The sequence below is a fragment of the Cottoperca gobio genome, chromosome 7, assembly GCF_900634415.1.
Source record: "Cottoperca gobio chromosome 7, fCotGob3.1, whole genome shotgun sequence".
Lineage (NCBI taxonomy): Eukaryota > Metazoa > Chordata > Actinopteri > Perciformes > Bovichtidae > Cottoperca > Cottoperca gobio.
Genome location: NC_041361.1, coordinates 14,842,764 through 14,859,883, shown reverse-complemented (window position 1 = coordinate 14,859,883; position 17,120 = coordinate 14,842,764). Strand labels below are relative to the sequence as shown.

General features: G+C 42.0%; 1 protein-coding gene across 1 annotated transcript in view; it reads left to right on the top strand.

Annotated features, from left to right (window-relative positions):
• Positions 1 to 4,794: 4,794 nt before the first annotated feature.
• Positions 4,795 to 17,120, top strand: part of LOC115010548 (piezo-type mechanosensitive ion channel component 2) — a 30,748-nt gene continuing 18,422 nt past the window's right edge. Inside the window, 17 exon segments of the mRNA XM_029435170.1 lie at positions 4,795 to 4,815; positions 5,584 to 5,850; positions 7,613 to 7,721; positions 7,919 to 8,040; positions 8,525 to 8,584; positions 9,931 to 10,079; positions 10,206 to 10,370; positions 10,781 to 10,822; positions 11,121 to 11,153; positions 11,364 to 11,476; positions 11,715 to 11,890; positions 12,120 to 12,296; positions 12,395 to 12,559; positions 13,315 to 13,515; positions 13,601 to 13,805; positions 14,305 to 14,406; positions 16,707 to 16,872. Coding sequence (XP_029291030.1) covers positions 4,810 to 4,815; positions 5,584 to 5,850; positions 7,613 to 7,721; positions 7,919 to 8,040; positions 8,525 to 8,584; positions 9,931 to 10,079; positions 10,206 to 10,370; positions 10,781 to 10,822; positions 11,121 to 11,153; positions 11,364 to 11,476; positions 11,715 to 11,890; positions 12,120 to 12,296; positions 12,395 to 12,559; positions 13,315 to 13,515; positions 13,601 to 13,805; positions 14,305 to 14,406; positions 16,707 to 16,872 — 2,258 coding nt within the window. The 5' untranslated portion in view covers positions 4,795 to 4,809.

Sequence of the window (17,120 nt, the reverse complement as noted above, 5' to 3'; positions counted from 1 at the left end):
CCTCTAAAAAAGGATGTTTGAAATTCATCCATAGTGTACAATTAAAGTTATTGACGGCAGAATGTTGCGTTGCTTTTAAAGTTGCTGCCGCAAGGAATTGTACGACGGCATTATCTCCTTTCCTTTGGTAAACGATGATCCAGTGTTCCCTATGCTAAAGGAGATTAAAAAAAAGAAAGCATTGAGGCACCTTTACTTTGCATTTAGGGAATCCGATCAGCTCTTATCATGGCTGCCACTTAGACACTTCCAGGTCATTTCCCTCAGCAGGGAACCTTCCTAAACAAAAAAGACTATTCGACGGCCGCCAAGGTGATATACGCTGAGACGTCGGTCAATCAAACATTTATTAACCTAAATGTTCCCAGTTGTAAGTCTTGTAATCTACCGGAAAATAACTTTCAGAATCACTACTAAGACAGAAATGACAGGAAGTGAGATTGGTTGTTGATAACCCGAACTTCTTTTGATTTCTACAGACGTTGTATCTTCAGAAACATTAACGGATTTCAAAGAGTTCAGAGATTTTGAACTAGAAGCGCTTTGAGCTTCCTCACAAAACGTTTGAGCGCTCTAAATAAAAAAGGCCATGGTGCTCTGAAAGAAAATGGACACACAGCCTAGGTTATTATAATAATAATAATTACTAATGCTTCAAAAGATATGTTGGGCTTCTTTGTAAGAAACTTCCGCTTGGATACTCCACCTCCGTAACACTTGGGTACCCAGACTCGCACTTCTCACTTCAGCTGACTTATTGATCTGTAAAAGTGCTCACAAAGAGACAGAACCAGTTCAATTTAAAAAACTGCCAACTGTGTCTGAGACAATATTCTACTGAAAAAATGTCTTGAAGAGAAGAACAGGGTCCATCAATTAGTGTGTGAGCGTGTGTGTGTGTGTGTGTGTGTGTGTGTGTGTGTGTGTGTGTGTGTGTGTGTGTGTGTGTGTGTGTGTGTGTGTGTACCATCAGATCTAAGAGAACTCTAAATGGGCTTTTGTTCTGTCCTGGTTTCTCTTATTTGCTGCTCTCTTCAGGTAAAACGGGTCAGTTCTTGTGGCTGATCATCTGTACTAGTTTGACCCTCCTGAGCCTGCAGTGTTTCATGCAGATCCCCTTCGCCTACATCCCTCCGCAAGGTAAAAACCAAACTCGAGACTAACAGTGTTTTTGTAGATAACATTTGCCCAGTCCTGTGAGTAGACTTCAAGGAAATATTGGTTGAAAAAGGACAATGTAAAAATGTAAATCTTTCAGGGACAAGAAAAACAGTTTTGTTCCCAGCCTGATGACCGTGTTATTTTTTAACAGTCAGTGGCCACTGGGAGGATGTCCTCTACCATTTGGGCATTATAAGGTAAGGGAGCACACTTGGCATTCCTATTTCAGGGAACATAGTCTCAGCAATTATATTTTCGTACCTTTCTGGTATGAATGGAGATCAGTGAAGATCAAACCTATGATAATGCTTGTGTGTTTCCAGATTCAGCTTGGTTGACCCTGGGAACATCGTGCGTCTCCTGGCCCCTGATGTAGGCCTCCTCTTCTCTTCCCTCTTCATACTGAGGCTGTGCAAAAAACTCCTGCGCCCTGGGCCCCAAGTCAGTCTGCATGAGAATGGAATACCGCCGTCTGACCCTGAGGTAACCGTGGTCACTCATCAACTGTTACTTTACAATGCGTTAGAAAGCACATTGATATCAATCAGATTTTTTACGTGGGTCTGGCAGGAAGTGGAAACCTCTGAAACGGAGTCTGAGGGAGCAAGTGACACAGAGGACTCATCCTTTGACAGCTCAGATGAGACTACGGTGCCGGTTCAGTCGGAAACGCCCCAGTTTGTCCAGAAGCTGATAGCGTTTGCAGCCGGACTGAGGCTGCTGCTGTCAGCCATCATGAACACAGCGGGGAAAGTGGTGGTGACTCTACTGCTGGGACTGGCAGGTACAACACAGCAGCTGGTGTGAGCATGCAGGTGTATTGTAGTATTAAGTGGAGACACTAAACGTGAATATGGTAAAAAATTTAACTAATAGATATCTCCATCAAACTTCCCCAGTTGATTATTTACATTAAGACAATTCTTTTTTAATTACAAGTTTTCTGAAATGTTATGTTATAATACGCATATGAGGTATTATGTTATTAAATATGTACTAATTTGTGTACATTTACAGAACAGAAATCTGAACATTGGATAACGCCAGGTTCAAAATTCTTGTTTTATTTTGTTGACATATTAAAGTCAAAGGTTTTTTCAGAGATAGATATTTCTTTGTATCACTCCATAAATCAGAAAAATTAGATAACTGGCTCAGTGTACAGTATGAGAAAAAGACTAATTTTCAGAAAGCGGCCTTTAAAGACATGTATTGTAAAATCCCATACATTTTGCAAGACACTACATGTGAATAGGGTACACATTCTAACTATTAGATATCCCCATGAAACTTTCCCAGCTGATTACATATAATATGCAAGAGTCATGATCTAATGCTAACTTTTGGTGAATTTAGGAGAAATCACAGGCGTAAATAGACGCGTAAACCGAGTAATATAAACACATAAAGTAAGTATTTTGGATGTTTTATTTTCACTAGCTTGAAATACGACATGTGGAAGCAAAATAGCGCAAACTCTCAAGATTGACCCGTGTAGAAAAAACATGTGTTTTGCTTGTAGTGTCCCGAGAAGTTTTGTCTACTAGTGGCTTGTCATACTGTGTGTGTTGTGTGTGTGTGTGTGTGTGTGTGTGTGTGTGTGTGTGTGTGTGTGTGTGTGTGTGTGTGTGTGTGTGTGTGTGTGTGTGTGTGTGTGCAGGTATCACGCTGCCATCCCTCACCTCAGGTGTGTATTTCGGGGTGTTTCTCGGGCTGGTGTGGTGGTGGGTGTTCAGCCGCTCCATCAGCCTGCTACTCTTCAGCTCCCTGTGTGTGATGATGACCATCTTCAGCGGAGGACACCTGCTGGCTCTCTACCTCTACCAGCTGCCTCTGTCCCAGCAGCTTGTACCCCCAGAGGATGTCTACGCCAGGTACAGAAGTCATTACAAGCAATTTCATGCTGGTTCAATCTTATGCCACCCCAACACAAATAAAAATGATGGGCTCCCAGTGTTTCGGTGAATAACTAAGGACGAATACTTAAATGCAAGGTGCATCCTTATCAGAATGAGGTCATGGAACGAATACATTTTCACAGTACACCTGCACCTGTTTTCTTTTGTTCAGGATTTATCTTCAATTACCTCAAATGTGGAATTATTACCATTTAAATTCACTTTGCATCATTCACTTTGGCTTTTTTATTTATTTACGTTACATAGTATTGGGTGTGGAGATGAGATAAAGATAGATTTTGCCAGATAAGAAAGATTTAAACCTTTTACTAATGGCTTTATTTAAATTGCACTACTTCTTCCAGGTTGCTTTATCTCTTTTGCCCTCTCTTTTAGGTTTGACAAAACACAAGATCACATTTATTCTTATTCCTATCTAACTCTGTCTCCCACCATCCCTCCTTTCCAACTCCACCCTGCACTCCTCCCCCTCTACCTGTCCCAGGTTGTTTGGGATGACAGGAGTTGTCAGAACCAACAGTTCAGACCTGCACACTCTTGGTCTGCACCCACATGTCAGCTGGCCTGACTTCATCAACCCTTTGGTTTTACTGCTGCTCTACTACACACTGGTGGCTCTGCTGCACAAATGGGTCCACATCACGGAGGAGGTTTGTGTGGGTATATTTATGGGAATTATGTTCTATTATGTGTGAAGTTGGTACTTGACAGGATATTTTATATAGTTGACGATGTTAAATACTACTACTACTGCCACTGCTACCACGACGGGCACAATTGGAATTCTACTAGAATTACTTCCAGTGCTAAACATACAGATGATATTAACTTACATGTTTCTCAGGATACTATTGATGATGAGGAGTGTGAGAGTCCAGCAGAAAGTCCAGAGGTTCCTCCGAGCTTCTCCAGGGTCATCTTCATCACAGGAGATAAGAAGGAGGTAACCTACAAACATGAAATTATGTCAGTGATCCATATTAAACTGTTGTGCTCATTGTTAGGTGTTCTGGATAATAATATCATCTACACAGACTACTCTGTACAGATGTCATAATTTTACTGCTATTTAACCTCTGGCCTAAACAAGTGAGCATTTCAAAATTGCCATGTAACAATATATTCATAACCAACCTTAGAGTCTCTGTATTTTCAGCTTTTGAGCAGCACGGATGATGAAATCTATCTGCCTGACGAGGTGAGTCATTTTATTGCTAAATATTTTTTCAAGATTAATCATGTTTTTGAGCGATAATAAGGTGAGCCATCTGAATACTGGTCTAAATGTATAGTATGATGTGCTCTCCTTCCTCAGCCAATGATTTTAATTGCGGGGAGTTCCTGGCAAGATGTCCAAAGTTACCCTCCACCACAGTATGAAGGCAAAGACTCTCCATCACATGGTAATCATCACACTTAAATCTCTAAGCTACCTCAGCAACAACTGCTTTCATTAGTTTGTATAGATCGACTGTATGCAAGGTTTTCCTATAAAAAAAATCTCAGCAATACATACATTAGCCTGTTTGGTCAGTTTACTAAAACTCTTTCATTCTTAACTTTTCCCCTCCCTGTGCTAGAGACAGAGGGCGAGGGAGACATGGGTGAAAAGTGTTTAGAGGACTTTAACACTCTAACAGAGACCTCACCTCCACCCTCAGGCCCAAACGGCCTGGTCATCTTTGGACGGCTGCTGCAAAAACACAGCTATGTCTGCGCCCTTATAATCATGATGGTAACCTAAACTAACATTGATTTGAGTGTGTGTGGCGAGTCTTTTAGAAACCATGGATAGCACAATCATGGAGGTCAGCAGAAGAGAAACAACTGAAAAGGAAACATTGTTCTGGTGTAGGTGTAGCATAAGTATCTCAGTAGGCTAGTGTAGATAATATAAAGCGGGTTCATATGTTACAGCACTGCAAGGGGCCGACAAAAGAGGTTTGTACAGATAAGTATAAAATACTATAACGATTTTAATACAAATGAAACAATCTATTATAAAAGATAATATAGGTAGAGTAAGATATATTTGTTTACACCTTTAACTATCTTTTCATTATTGATTTAATTGGTTTTCCAAAAACCCAAAAGATATTAAATGTACAATATTATAAGAGAAGGCTAATAAAGTTAGCACAGCATATTAGCATTAGCAACGTTTTGACGTTTAGAGGATTCACAACAATATAACTGTTAGTTTGACAACTTGTTTGCTAGTTTAGCTTACCTGCTGGCATTATCTTAACAAAATGCAAATAAATGAAGTGGAAAACAGCGCAGACATCAACCTTAACATTAAAATCTTATGTTTAGCAAGAACGGTAAGCTCATTAGCTAACGGTTGCTTAGTAACGTTAGCTTAGTAACGTTAGTTTAGTAACGTTACGTAGCGCCGCCTAAACTCGTTCATAGAAAATGCAAAAGCAACAGTTCAAACGCATGATATCAATAACTTATTCGGCTTCAACAATGTCATTATATCAACGATATGTATATTTAGGTGTGGAGTATCACCTACAACAGCTGGCTGACTTTTGCCCTGCTGGTGTGGTCCTGTATAATTTGGATGATGCGGGACCGTCGCCGCTACGCCATGCTGTCCGCCCCGTTCCTGGCCGTGTACGGCACCGTGCTGCTGCTGCTGGGCTTCCTGAGCGGGCTGCGTCTGAGCCGGGCCGAACTGTACCCCGGTCTGCCCCAGACTGTGATAAAAGACTTTGACCTGAACAGCTACCACCCTGCACCCTGTGTCCACCTGGGAGCAAAGGTGAGGCGCTGAGGGGGGTAAAATGACACGAACCTCAATTAAACACGTCATGAGGTCATGGGAAAATTTGGGGGAAAGCACGAGTAGGATAAGCAATGGCGAAATGTAATTTAGCACATTATACTTAACTGAAGTATAATTTTTAGGTACTTTACTGAAGTACTTCCATTTTATACTAATTTAAACTTCTACTGCACTACATTTTGTCAATCAATTTGTATAAGTATTCATACTACAAGTCAAAGTCCTGCATTCAAACTCTAGGAGGTGAAAGATCAAAAGTATTAGCATCGAAATATACTTCAAAAGTACAAGTACTCATTATGCAGAATGTCCCATTTCAGAATCATATACATTATATTACTGGACTGTAATTATTAATGCATGAATGTGTTCATCACTTAAATGTTGCAGTTGGTAAATGTGGAGCTCATTTTAATAATTGTATATACTGCTGGGTAGTTTAATCTAGAATAATATATCATAATTGATTAGTTGATTTATTATAATAATCTAGATCTGCAAATTAACTAGTAACTAAAGCTGTCAAATAATTGTAGTGAAGTAAAAAGAACAATATTTGCCTCCAAAATATATCGGAGTAGATGTATAAAGTAACAGAAAATGGAAATACAAGCACCTGGAAATTGTGCTAAAGTACAATACTTAGATACTTTCAACCACTGGTTTTACTCTGTTAAATGTATTTGACAACATTAGTTACTAGTTACTTTGCCACTTTAGTTACTTTAATAATACAACATTTAAATCAACTGATACATGTATTATTATGGATTAAGATACCTTTAAACTATATAAAGAAATTGAAATTAGCCCCACCTTTACCAGCTGCAACATTAGTGACACAATATTGCAGTGATATTATATTCTGCAGTACTTTTACTTTAGGTACTTGAAGTATATTGTTGATGCTAATACTTTACTTAAATGTAGGACTTTTACTTGAATCAGAGTATTTTATATGTATAATATTACACTGTGGTATACACTTACACAGGTTTTATTGTGTGAATGATTTCTTTTCAGATAGAGCTCATGTGTAGTTCTTCTATGTTTAAGCACCTAAAGAAACTATTTCTCTATCCCATTAAGCAAGATAGGTTTAGAATTATACAAACAGTCTTCCTTATAATGACTCATTGTTTAACATGGCTCATTTCCATGCAGACTTTGTGGGAGTGGATCAGATTTGATTAACAGTGGCATCTTCCTGACAACATGAGCATACATCCCGGTTACTGTCATCAGATTCTGATTTTAATTTTGATATTGTTGAATTAAGATTGGTGCATGGAAATACCACACATGTTGGACCAGTGACAGGAACACAGAAATATCCCATGTGGAATAAACCAGGCTTGTTCCAACTTTGTCAGATAGTGTGTTCATGTAGGATCCCATCGCTTATATTACGAAGCTGATTAAAATGGGTTCTCATGGTCTTTAAAGCAGGTGGGACAGGAAGCGCTACAGTTAATCTTCTTAGCATTTACACAAGATGATGAGCTCTTACCACGGCTGCCAACTTTCAGATCAATTAATGGAGTTCAAACTCCGTCCTTGTCTGAGAATTGACATGTTATTTTTTGCAATTTATTATTTTGGTAGCAAGCTTTTGTTTTTACTACAGATAGTTGTTACACAATTATTAATGAGAACCTAACTATGTGTACTACAGCAGATGGTACAACAGTGCGTGTGAACTGCATGTTTTGTACTCATGATACACTGTGTGCCGCAGGTCTTCTACAGCTTCAGCTTCTGGTTGATGTTTCGTCAGCAGCTAAAGGAGAGACAGGAGGAGCAGAGCTTAAAGGAGGAATCTTTAAATGAAGTCAAAGTCGTGCCACGTAATTTATTTTCAAATTGCTTTTGTTAAGATTGCAACTAGTGTGTTAGAAAATAAGTAATAAGACCTGTGTACACAAAAACATCTTGACATGTACCCAGGCTGTGAAGTTAAAAATGTCTCCCTTCGCATCCTATTCTCCTTCTGTTCATCAATTCTTTCCTGTCTCTCCTCTTCCTTCTCTTCTTGGGGTATCAGCGGAGGAAAGTCCGCCATCACCTCTGGTAGCGATGCTGATCTCAGGAGTGAAAGAGATCCTGGTGAAATATTGGATCCTCTTCTGCTGCTCCATGTTCTTTGTGATCAGCTTCTCTGGAAAGGTATCTATTGACAGACTTAAAAACTAAGAATGGTAGAAGTCCCCTTCATGTCATGTCTGAGGGCTTGATATGAATTCAGGACACTACAGTGAATGTCACTGGCATTATAAACTGCATGCAATTATTCTGCTGCGGGCTTCAGGGAAAACGATTGATAATCTTTACCCGTTAGTGTCAACATTTTATCCTCTAATGTGACCAAAGTTTCCCACAGTGATAATTTAAAGCTCCTGTAATGCAATCAGTCACCATTCCACTTAATATAATGTGCATTTGCCCGTCAAACACTCTATAATCGTCTGTGATCTTCTAAACGTTTACAGGTACAGTACTTGGGTACAGTTCATGATATGATGATTTGTATAACAAAAAAAAAAGCTGAGGTGAAGAATGAAAAAAAATATTTTTCATTATTATTAATTTTCCTCTTTACTGTATATTTGAATATAATGTACCTAATTGTGTCCATGTTTCACTTGCTTAGGTGGTCGTCTACAAGATCCTCTACATTGTCCTCTTCCTCTTCTGTGTTGTCCTCTACCATGTAAGTGATTTCGGTAATCTGGCTGGTAATAGAGATTTTATTTACCCAGATTCTCCAGTGAAGCTGTAACTCATACAACACCCTGAGTCTCGTATAGCAATCACATGTTTGTTACACCTCGGTGAGAAAATGACCTATTATGTATTTATTCTCTGAGTAGATGGTAAATGTGATATTGAGATCGCTGGGCTCAATAAGTGCAGAGGAAATCTGCTTTTATAGCTGAGACGTTGTTGCGTAACACACAAAGCCACTATAGTTTCAGGGTCATCTTACAGAGTAATGTGATGGATCCTAAATTATCATCAGTGACTCATTCAGCTGTTGTTTGCGCATAAAAACGCTCGGCTCTTATATAAACTTGCGCGCTCATCGATACTATTTTACAGTTAAAAGTATTGATTTTGACTCATGAACACGTACACAGCCTTTTTTTTTTTTGCTGCTGTTTTCCTGTTTTTTTTCTCCCCCATCTTATGTTTCTGCTGACCTTTTAGAAACATGGTAGGCAATTACAGGAAGGCCTAATGGCTGCGGCGGCAACGTAAAACAAGACAACACCATTTGTCTGTTCGGACAACATCAGCAACACCCTGGTGTTTTACATACACACTGTTATTATGTTATGTTGATGTTTAGAAGATGCTAAACATTCAGGACATACTGTGTTTTAAAGTGTCTCAATACTGGAAGTCAAACTCATGAATTCTGATTAAGTAACTCCAGCAGTTATTGAATACGGAAACAGGGAATTAGATTAAAATGAATGCCCCAGTAGAAGAAGTTGAAATTAGTTTAAAATTTAGAGCCAATAATAAGGTTAACACCAAAATAAAAAATACATATGTTTTCTCTTACCTGTAGTGCTGTTTATGAATCTAGATTGTTTTGGTGTGAGTTGCAGAGTGTTAGAGATATCGGCCGTGGAGATGTCTGTCCTCCAATATGATGACACTAGATGGCACTCGGCTTGTGGTGTTTAAAGTGGCAAAAACATTCTTTTGGAAAACTTACCAGCAATGTCTCTTCCCAAAAACGCCGACCTAGTAACTCAAGATAATCCACAGACGTTGTGGTGGGCAGTTTCATGTAGGAACTATTTTATTTCTTCTGCACCTGCCAACCGTATCACCGCGCAGAAGGAAGCGTGCATCTACTCATGGACGGGACGCTCCTGCTCACTCGTTGGCGAGAGGAAAAATAATGAACTGTCCGTTTTAAATGCAGAAACAGAATTTAATTACGATGAGCGAAACAGTAGAAAAAGTTGAGAAAATAATGAGTTAAAGAGCTGTGGCTTCAGAGTAAAGGTTCCTGTATCACTGTCTGTTTTCTCTCCTCTTAAGATCCGCTACAACGTGTGGCGTCGGGTGCTGAAGACGTTCTGGGCGGTGGTGGTCGGGTACTCCATGGTGGTGTTAATCGCCATCTACATGTATCAGTTCAGAAGTGTGTCCGGGCTGTTCAGACAGATCATGGGCATGTCGGAGGAAGGGTGAGTTTCTTTTTAAAGAGTCTTTTTGGGAATGAAGCATAACATTAATTGTTTGATGGTGAATTTTATCAGACAACAGAAACTTCTCGTTTGTCATCATGTCATTACACATGTGTGACTTCTCAGTCTTCGTGACCTGGGTTTGGAGCGGTACGACACAGTGGAGCTGTTTGCACGTATCCTGCTTCCTGCTGTGTTCCTATTGGCTTGTATCCTCCAGCTGCACTACTTCAACTCAGACTTCCTGACTCTCACTGACCTCGACAACATACCAGTCAGACAGGCTTCCAGGTGAGACGGCAAGTGACAGTATCACTAAATGTATCTAGCAAGCAGAAATAAAAATCACTTATATTAAAAGTGACTCAAGAAAAAGCACAAAATCACTATGAAAGAACATAAGCTACATCTGGTAAATATCAAACAGCCAATGTGGCTAATTGTCTATGTAAATGGAAGCAGTTTTACCTATCTTACATGATATATTCAAAACAGTACAAATAAAACCAACTAATTACCGAGCCTGCTTCGTATGAACCAGAACCATTGATGACTGGAAGTGCCTTTGTTTCTTGGATGTTAAAACAAGCACAACCTGTTGTTTCTGTGTGTACTTCCTATAAGTTGTGGTTGACTGCTAAACATGTTGTATTTTTCTGTTTGTCTCATTTGTCTTTATTTGTCTCCTTCTCTCCACCCAGAGAAGAAGAGCTCAGGAGTTCAGTCAACGTGATATCTGAGACGTAAGAGCTGCATTTATTTAATCTCAGCACAGTCAACTGTATGTAACACAGTTGATTTATTGCCTGGAGATATAATCAGTGTTTAATCAGGGATCTGGCCACATATGGTGTAAATGTAGTGCCTGCGAATCATATACGAAGAACAATAAGTTCTGCTTAGTCACAATAATTAAACATTGAGTTAATTAGAGACGTGACGGTGAAATGATTATTGATGGTTCTCAGTCTTCATCACAGTAACAGAAATATCAGTAATACTCTCCGTAAAGTTCGTAACTTACTTTTATTTGATTCCCAGCATTAAAGAAAACATTGAAAAGATCCAGAAAAGGTAAGGCTGTTGTTCGACTCTTGATTCTCATACTTTATTATATCTTTTTGGTGTATAATTCATATTCATACTTACATTCCCTGTGACAACCAACAATGCGACTCTTGAGCCTGACTCAGAACTCCTTCTTTCTCAGGCTTTGTAAGTTTCTCTGAGTATGGTTTTCCAATAATTGTGTAAATATTTAAGACATTTCCTCTTGTCCTCCAGGCTTGTGAAGGAGCAAATGGGAAATGGGAAAAGTCAGGAGACTCTGGACAGCGTCGGATTACAGAGCTCCTCAGAGAAAGGAGCGGAGGGGCAGGAGGAGAAAACAGAGGAAGGTAACTGCAGCCTCTTCAGCCTCCTTTCGTTAGGTCGATGAGGATCGGGACAAATTAAAAGATGTGCTCTCTTACAACAATATGTTTGCACAAAACCTTTGTGTTATGTTCTCCTCTTCCTCTTCTTATCGCAGTGTATCGTACACGATTGTCTTTGCCGTCTGAGCCGTATGAGAGATGATGTTCGAATGATGTCTGATGTCCTTCTCTATACTCTGCTTCCTTCTATTCCTCCCAGAAACTGTGCCCAGCAGTCGTGAGGACAAGTGGATTGTGATTGTGGACCGGGCGAGCCTGCTGGTGATTCAGGCTCAGTCAGGACTCTACAGGCTGCAGGAGCAGAGCTGGAGGCTGCTGGAGCTCCACAGCCTCAAAATCGTGTCCTCTGGCATCATCTGGGTGTCACTGCAAGAGGTGGGATGTTAAATAAATCTGTGCTTGTGTGTGTGTGTGTGTGTGTGTGTGTGTGTGTGTGTGTGTGTGTGTGTGTGTGTGTGTGTGTGTGTGTGACAATCTGTAGGTATGTGCCTTTAGCCTTTAATTAATAATGTTTTTGACTTGAAGAATCTCTGTAACCAAGATCAAGTTCTGTGCTCACTATCTCAGTTCAGGTAAGAAAGTGAAACCATGTGATTTTTCACAGGTTTCTCTGATGAACTTGCTCTTCCTGGTTCTGTGGGTGTTTGCACTCCCGTTCCCACGGTTACGACCGGCCGCATCCAGCATCTCCGCGGTGTGGGCCTGCGTCATGGTGGTGTGCAAGATGTTTTACCAGCTCAAGGTCATCAAACCCCTCGATTACTCCTCCAACTGCACAGCTGTGAGTGTCCGTCACTGTGTGTGTTTCTAACAGTTACATCTAAGGCTGAACACAGCTGGATCCTCCGTCAGTGGGCTTTAACGTCATTTGTATCTCAGGGACTGGCGGCGTCCAACAGCTCGGGTTTGGATGATGGGGTGGAGCTGACGGGGAACATGCTGGAGCTGCTCAGCAGGTCTATTCTCTACACCGAGCCTGTCGACCCCGTCTACTGGTGCGGAGCGCTGCGTAAATGTGAGGGCAGGATCCTCCCCTGTCTCAGGGTACGGTGACAAACCTGCCAAAGTCAATCTTCTATCTTCAATCATCTTTGACATTTCTTTTAAAATGACAACCATCACACAAAGCTGCTTTTGGATTTCATTATATATAATGAAGTGTATTACATTTATTCACTGGGTAAAACTGCAAAAACTAAAACTTTTTTTAGGACAGAATGCAAAAACCAAACAATACTGAGGTCATGGGACGGCCATTGAATCAAGGCAAATTAGTCTAATTTAGAATTAAATATCACACACGGTAAACACAATAATTATGGAAGAATACAATAATAATAATTATTGGCTAAAAAAACATTTCCACACCGTTTTTTCTGTATGGAGTCTGATCTATAGATAATATGGTGATCTGATCTGTGATGGTGATCACACCAGCAGTGGGACAGTTTTTCTAAAGACAGTATTTTTTAATGGCCTTTTTCACTTGCCTCTAGCAAGCTCTTCAGAAGGTAGGGATCTTCTTTACTGGGATGTGTCCAAGATGTAGGAATGTGAACGTTAATCTGATACTACCAGAGTATTTGGTGGTTTGTGCTACTTCCCTCCAACCTCATATTATGAAGCTTATTAAAATGGAGACAGAGGACCAGGACCAAACAATTCAGACCTTACAGATAGAAAGACATAAAACTGAACTCCAGAGTTGCACATTGAGTTTGAAATGTTTTCGCTGAAGTCCCACCATTGGATTGTGTCCCAGATCAGCTCTTCTCTGTAAAGTGTGTTCTGTGTTGTAGAACCACCTGCTGGTTCTCGGGCTGCTGGTGTTCGAGGCGACGGTCCATCGGCACCAGCTCTACTTCCGTCTCCATAACGACCTGAAGGCCCCGCCCTTCAGCATCATCTTCCAGGGCATCACGAGGCAGCACCTGGATCACGGCGTCCTGCCCTGCATCAAGTACTACATCAACTTCTGCTTCTACAAATTTGGACTGGAGGTACTTTTCCGGGGCAGAAGTGTGTGTCTGTGAATCTGAACTGCTGTTGCCATTGTCTTCTTAACATGCATACACTTCTCTTTAGATCAGTTTAATCATGGCGGTCAATGTGATTGGTCAGAGGATGGATTTCTATGCCCTGCTCCATTCCTGCGCCTTATTGGCTGTTCTGTCGCGGCGACGCAGGAAGGCCATCGGGGAGGTGTGGCCTAAATACTGCTGCTTTACTGCAGGGCTCATGGTGCTGCAGTACCTGCTCTGCATCGGCATCCCTCCCGCTGTCTGTGTTGGTATGGACTTTTGAATAATTCTGTGATTTCTGTATATACAAACTATTGATTTAATTATATACCCAGTTCCTATTTTTAAACACCATATGGTAAGGCCACTAACACGCAGAAAATGATGCATTTTTGTGAAAAGCAACAGCAGTTTGCTTTGAAACAACAGATGAGGAACTGGAGCAGTGAATGATAAAAGAGTGACGTAGTACCAGCTACACTGATTTGATCAATTCATCTGATTATTGTTTTGATTAAACCTTTAATTCTTTGTTCTATGAGATAGTGAAAGACAACTAGTAAAAAATAGTGAAAGATTATAAATGGGGTCCAAGTTAAAATCTTCAAATTGCTTCATTAATCCAATCATCAGTCCGAAACCCAAGGATATTCAGTTTACTGTCATATGTGACGAGGAAAAGCCTCTCACATTTGAGAAGCTGGAACCAGTTTTTGCTTGGTCGTCAACATCAATATCATAAATGTCTTTATTCTATTTTCTTACCAGATTACCCCTGGAGAACCACAGTTCAACCTTTGACCTCTAATATTATCAAGTGGTTTTACCTGCCTGACTTCGCCATGAGCCCCAATCCTTCATTCATCTTCTGTGAGTTTATCTCCTCCTCTCCTTTCATCCTCCTCTTCTCATCCTCTCCTCTTTTCTCCTCTTCTTCTCTCCTCTTCTCTCCTCTTCTCCTCCTCTCTTCTTCTCTCTCCTCCTCTTCTCTCCTCCTCTCCTCTTCTCTCCTCCTCTTCTCTCTTCTCCTCTTCTCTCCTCCTCTCCTCTTCTCTTCTCTCCTCCTCTTCTCTTCTCTTCTATCCTATTCTCTCCTCCTCTTCTCTCCTCTCCTCTTCTCTTCTCTCCTTCTCTTCTCTCCTCTTCTCTCCTCCTCTCCTCCTCTCTTCTTATCTCCTCTTCTTCTCTCCTCCTCTTCTCTCCTCTTCTTTTCTCTCCTCCTCCTCTCTTCTCTTCTCTTCTATCCTCCTCTCTCCTCCTCTTCTCTCCTCTCCTCTTCTCTTCTCTCCTTCTCTTCTCTCCTCTTCTCTCCTCCTCTCCTCTCTTCTTCTCTCTTCCTCTTCTCTCCTCTTCTTCTCCTCCTCTTCTCTTCTCTTCTCTTCTATCCTCTGCTCCTCTCTCTCTTCTTCTCTCCTCCTCTTCTCTCTTCTCTCCTCCTCTCCTCTTCTCTTCTCTCCTTCTCTCCTCTTCTCCTCTTCTCTCCTCTTCTCTTCTCTTCTCTTCTCTTCTCTCTCTCTTCTCATCCTCTTCTCTCCTCTCTCTTCTCTCCTCTCTTCTCTCCTCCTCTTCTCTCCTCCTCTTCTCTCCTCCTCTTCTCTCCTCCTCCTCCTCTTCTTTTCTCTCTCTCCTCCTCTTCTCTCTTCTCTTCTCTCCTCCTCTCTCTCCTCCTCTTCTCTCCTCTCCTCTTCTCTTCTCTCCTCCTCTTCTCTCCTCTTCTCTCCTCCTCTCCTCCTCTCTCCTCCTCTTCTCTCCTCTTCTTCTCTCCTCCTCTTCTCTCCTCTCCTCTTCTCTCCTCTTCTCTCCTCCTCTTCTCTCCTCTTCTCTCCTCCTCTCCTCTTCTCTCCTCCTCTTCTCTCCTCCTCTTCTCTCCTCCTCTTCTCTCCTCTTCATCCTCCTCTTCCTCCTCTCCTCTTCCTCTTCTCTCCTCTCTCTTCTCTCTCCTCCTCCTCCTCTCTCCTCTCCTTCTTCTCTCCTCCCTCTCTCTTCTTCTCTCCCTCTCTCCTCCTCCTCTCCTCCTCTCTCCTCCTCCCTTGTCTTCTCCTCCTTTCCTCTCCTTCTCTCCTCCTCTCCCTCTCCCCTCTCTCCTTCCTCTCTCTCTCTCCTCCCTCCTCTTCTCTTCCTCTCCTCCTCTCTCTCCTCTCTCTCCTCTCTCTCTTCTGCCTTCTCCCTCTCTCTTCTCTCCTCCTCATCCTCGCGCTCTCTCTCTCCCTCTCCCCTCCTCTCTCTTCTCCTCACCTCCTCTCCCCTCCTCCGCTCTTCTCCCACTCTCCCTCTCGTCTCTCTCCGCTCTCCGCCTCTCGCTCTCCTCCCCTCTTCTCTCTCCTCCTCTCCTCTCCTCGTCCGCTCTCCCTCCCTCTCCCTCCCCCGTCTTCTCGTTTTATCTCTCTACCTCTCTCTCTCTCCTCTTCTTCTCTCTCCTCCCTCCTCTCTCTCGTCGCTCATCCCTCCCTCTCCTCTCCTCTTCTCTCAGTCTTCTCCCTCTCACTCTCTCGTCTCCTCTCCTCTCCCCATCTCTCCATCGTCCTCCTCCCTCTCCTCTCCCTCCTCACCTCCTCTTTCTCCTCCTCTTCCTTCCTCCTCTTCTCCTCTCTCTCCTCTCCTCTCTCCTCTCTCCTCCTTCCTTCTTCTCTCCTCCTCTCTTTCCTCTCTCCTCTCTCTCCTCTTCTCTCCTCCTCCTCCTCCTCTACTCTTCTCTCCTCCTCTCCTCCTCCTCTCCTCCCTCTTCTCTTCTCTCCTCCTCTCTCTCCTCTCCTCCTCCTCTCTCTCCTCCTCTCCTCCTCTCCTCTCTCTCCTCTCTCCTCCTCTTCTCTCCTCCCCTCTTCTCTCCTCTTCTCTCCCCCCTTTTCTCTCCCCTCCCTTCTCTCCTCTCCTCTCCTCTTCTTCCTCTCCCTCTCTTCTCTCCTCTCTCTCCTCTCTTCTCTCTCCTCTCTTCTCTCTCCTCCTCTCTCTCCTCCTCTTCTCTCCTCTTCTCATCTCCTCTCCTCTCCTCGTCTTCTCTACTCATCTTCTCACATCTTTTCTCCTTCTCTTCTCCTCTCATATTCTCTTTTCTCCTCTCCTCTTCTCTTCTCTCTCCTCTTCTCTTCTCTCTCTTCTCTCCTCTCCTCTCCTCTTCTTCCTTATGTAAGATGTAAGATGTTGACCCCCTGCTCTCTCTCCTGCTCCTGCAGATGACCACCTCCTGTTGCTCTGCTCGTCTCTGCAGTGGCAGGTGTTTGAGGAGGAGAACCGAGCGGTGGTGCGACTGCTGGCTGGAGACAATGTTGAGATCAGCCGTAGTCTGGACCCTTGTTCCTTCAACCAGTTCATACCTGTTGATAACTTCCTTCACTGCAGGTCAGAAACAACAGCCAGGTCTTTTTAATCTATTTTTTCATCTTATACGTTTTCTTGAGAAGTATTTTATTTTATTACATCTAAATATGTTGACGATTTCAAGTTTCTTTAACGTCATGTCATACACACAGCAATTACAGAGAAGCAGTGAAATCTTGTGAAGACTAAAGTAGGGCAGATGTTAAAAATATAACATATATACAATATACAATAATATAACTTTGTGTAGACAGACAATTTATTTCCTC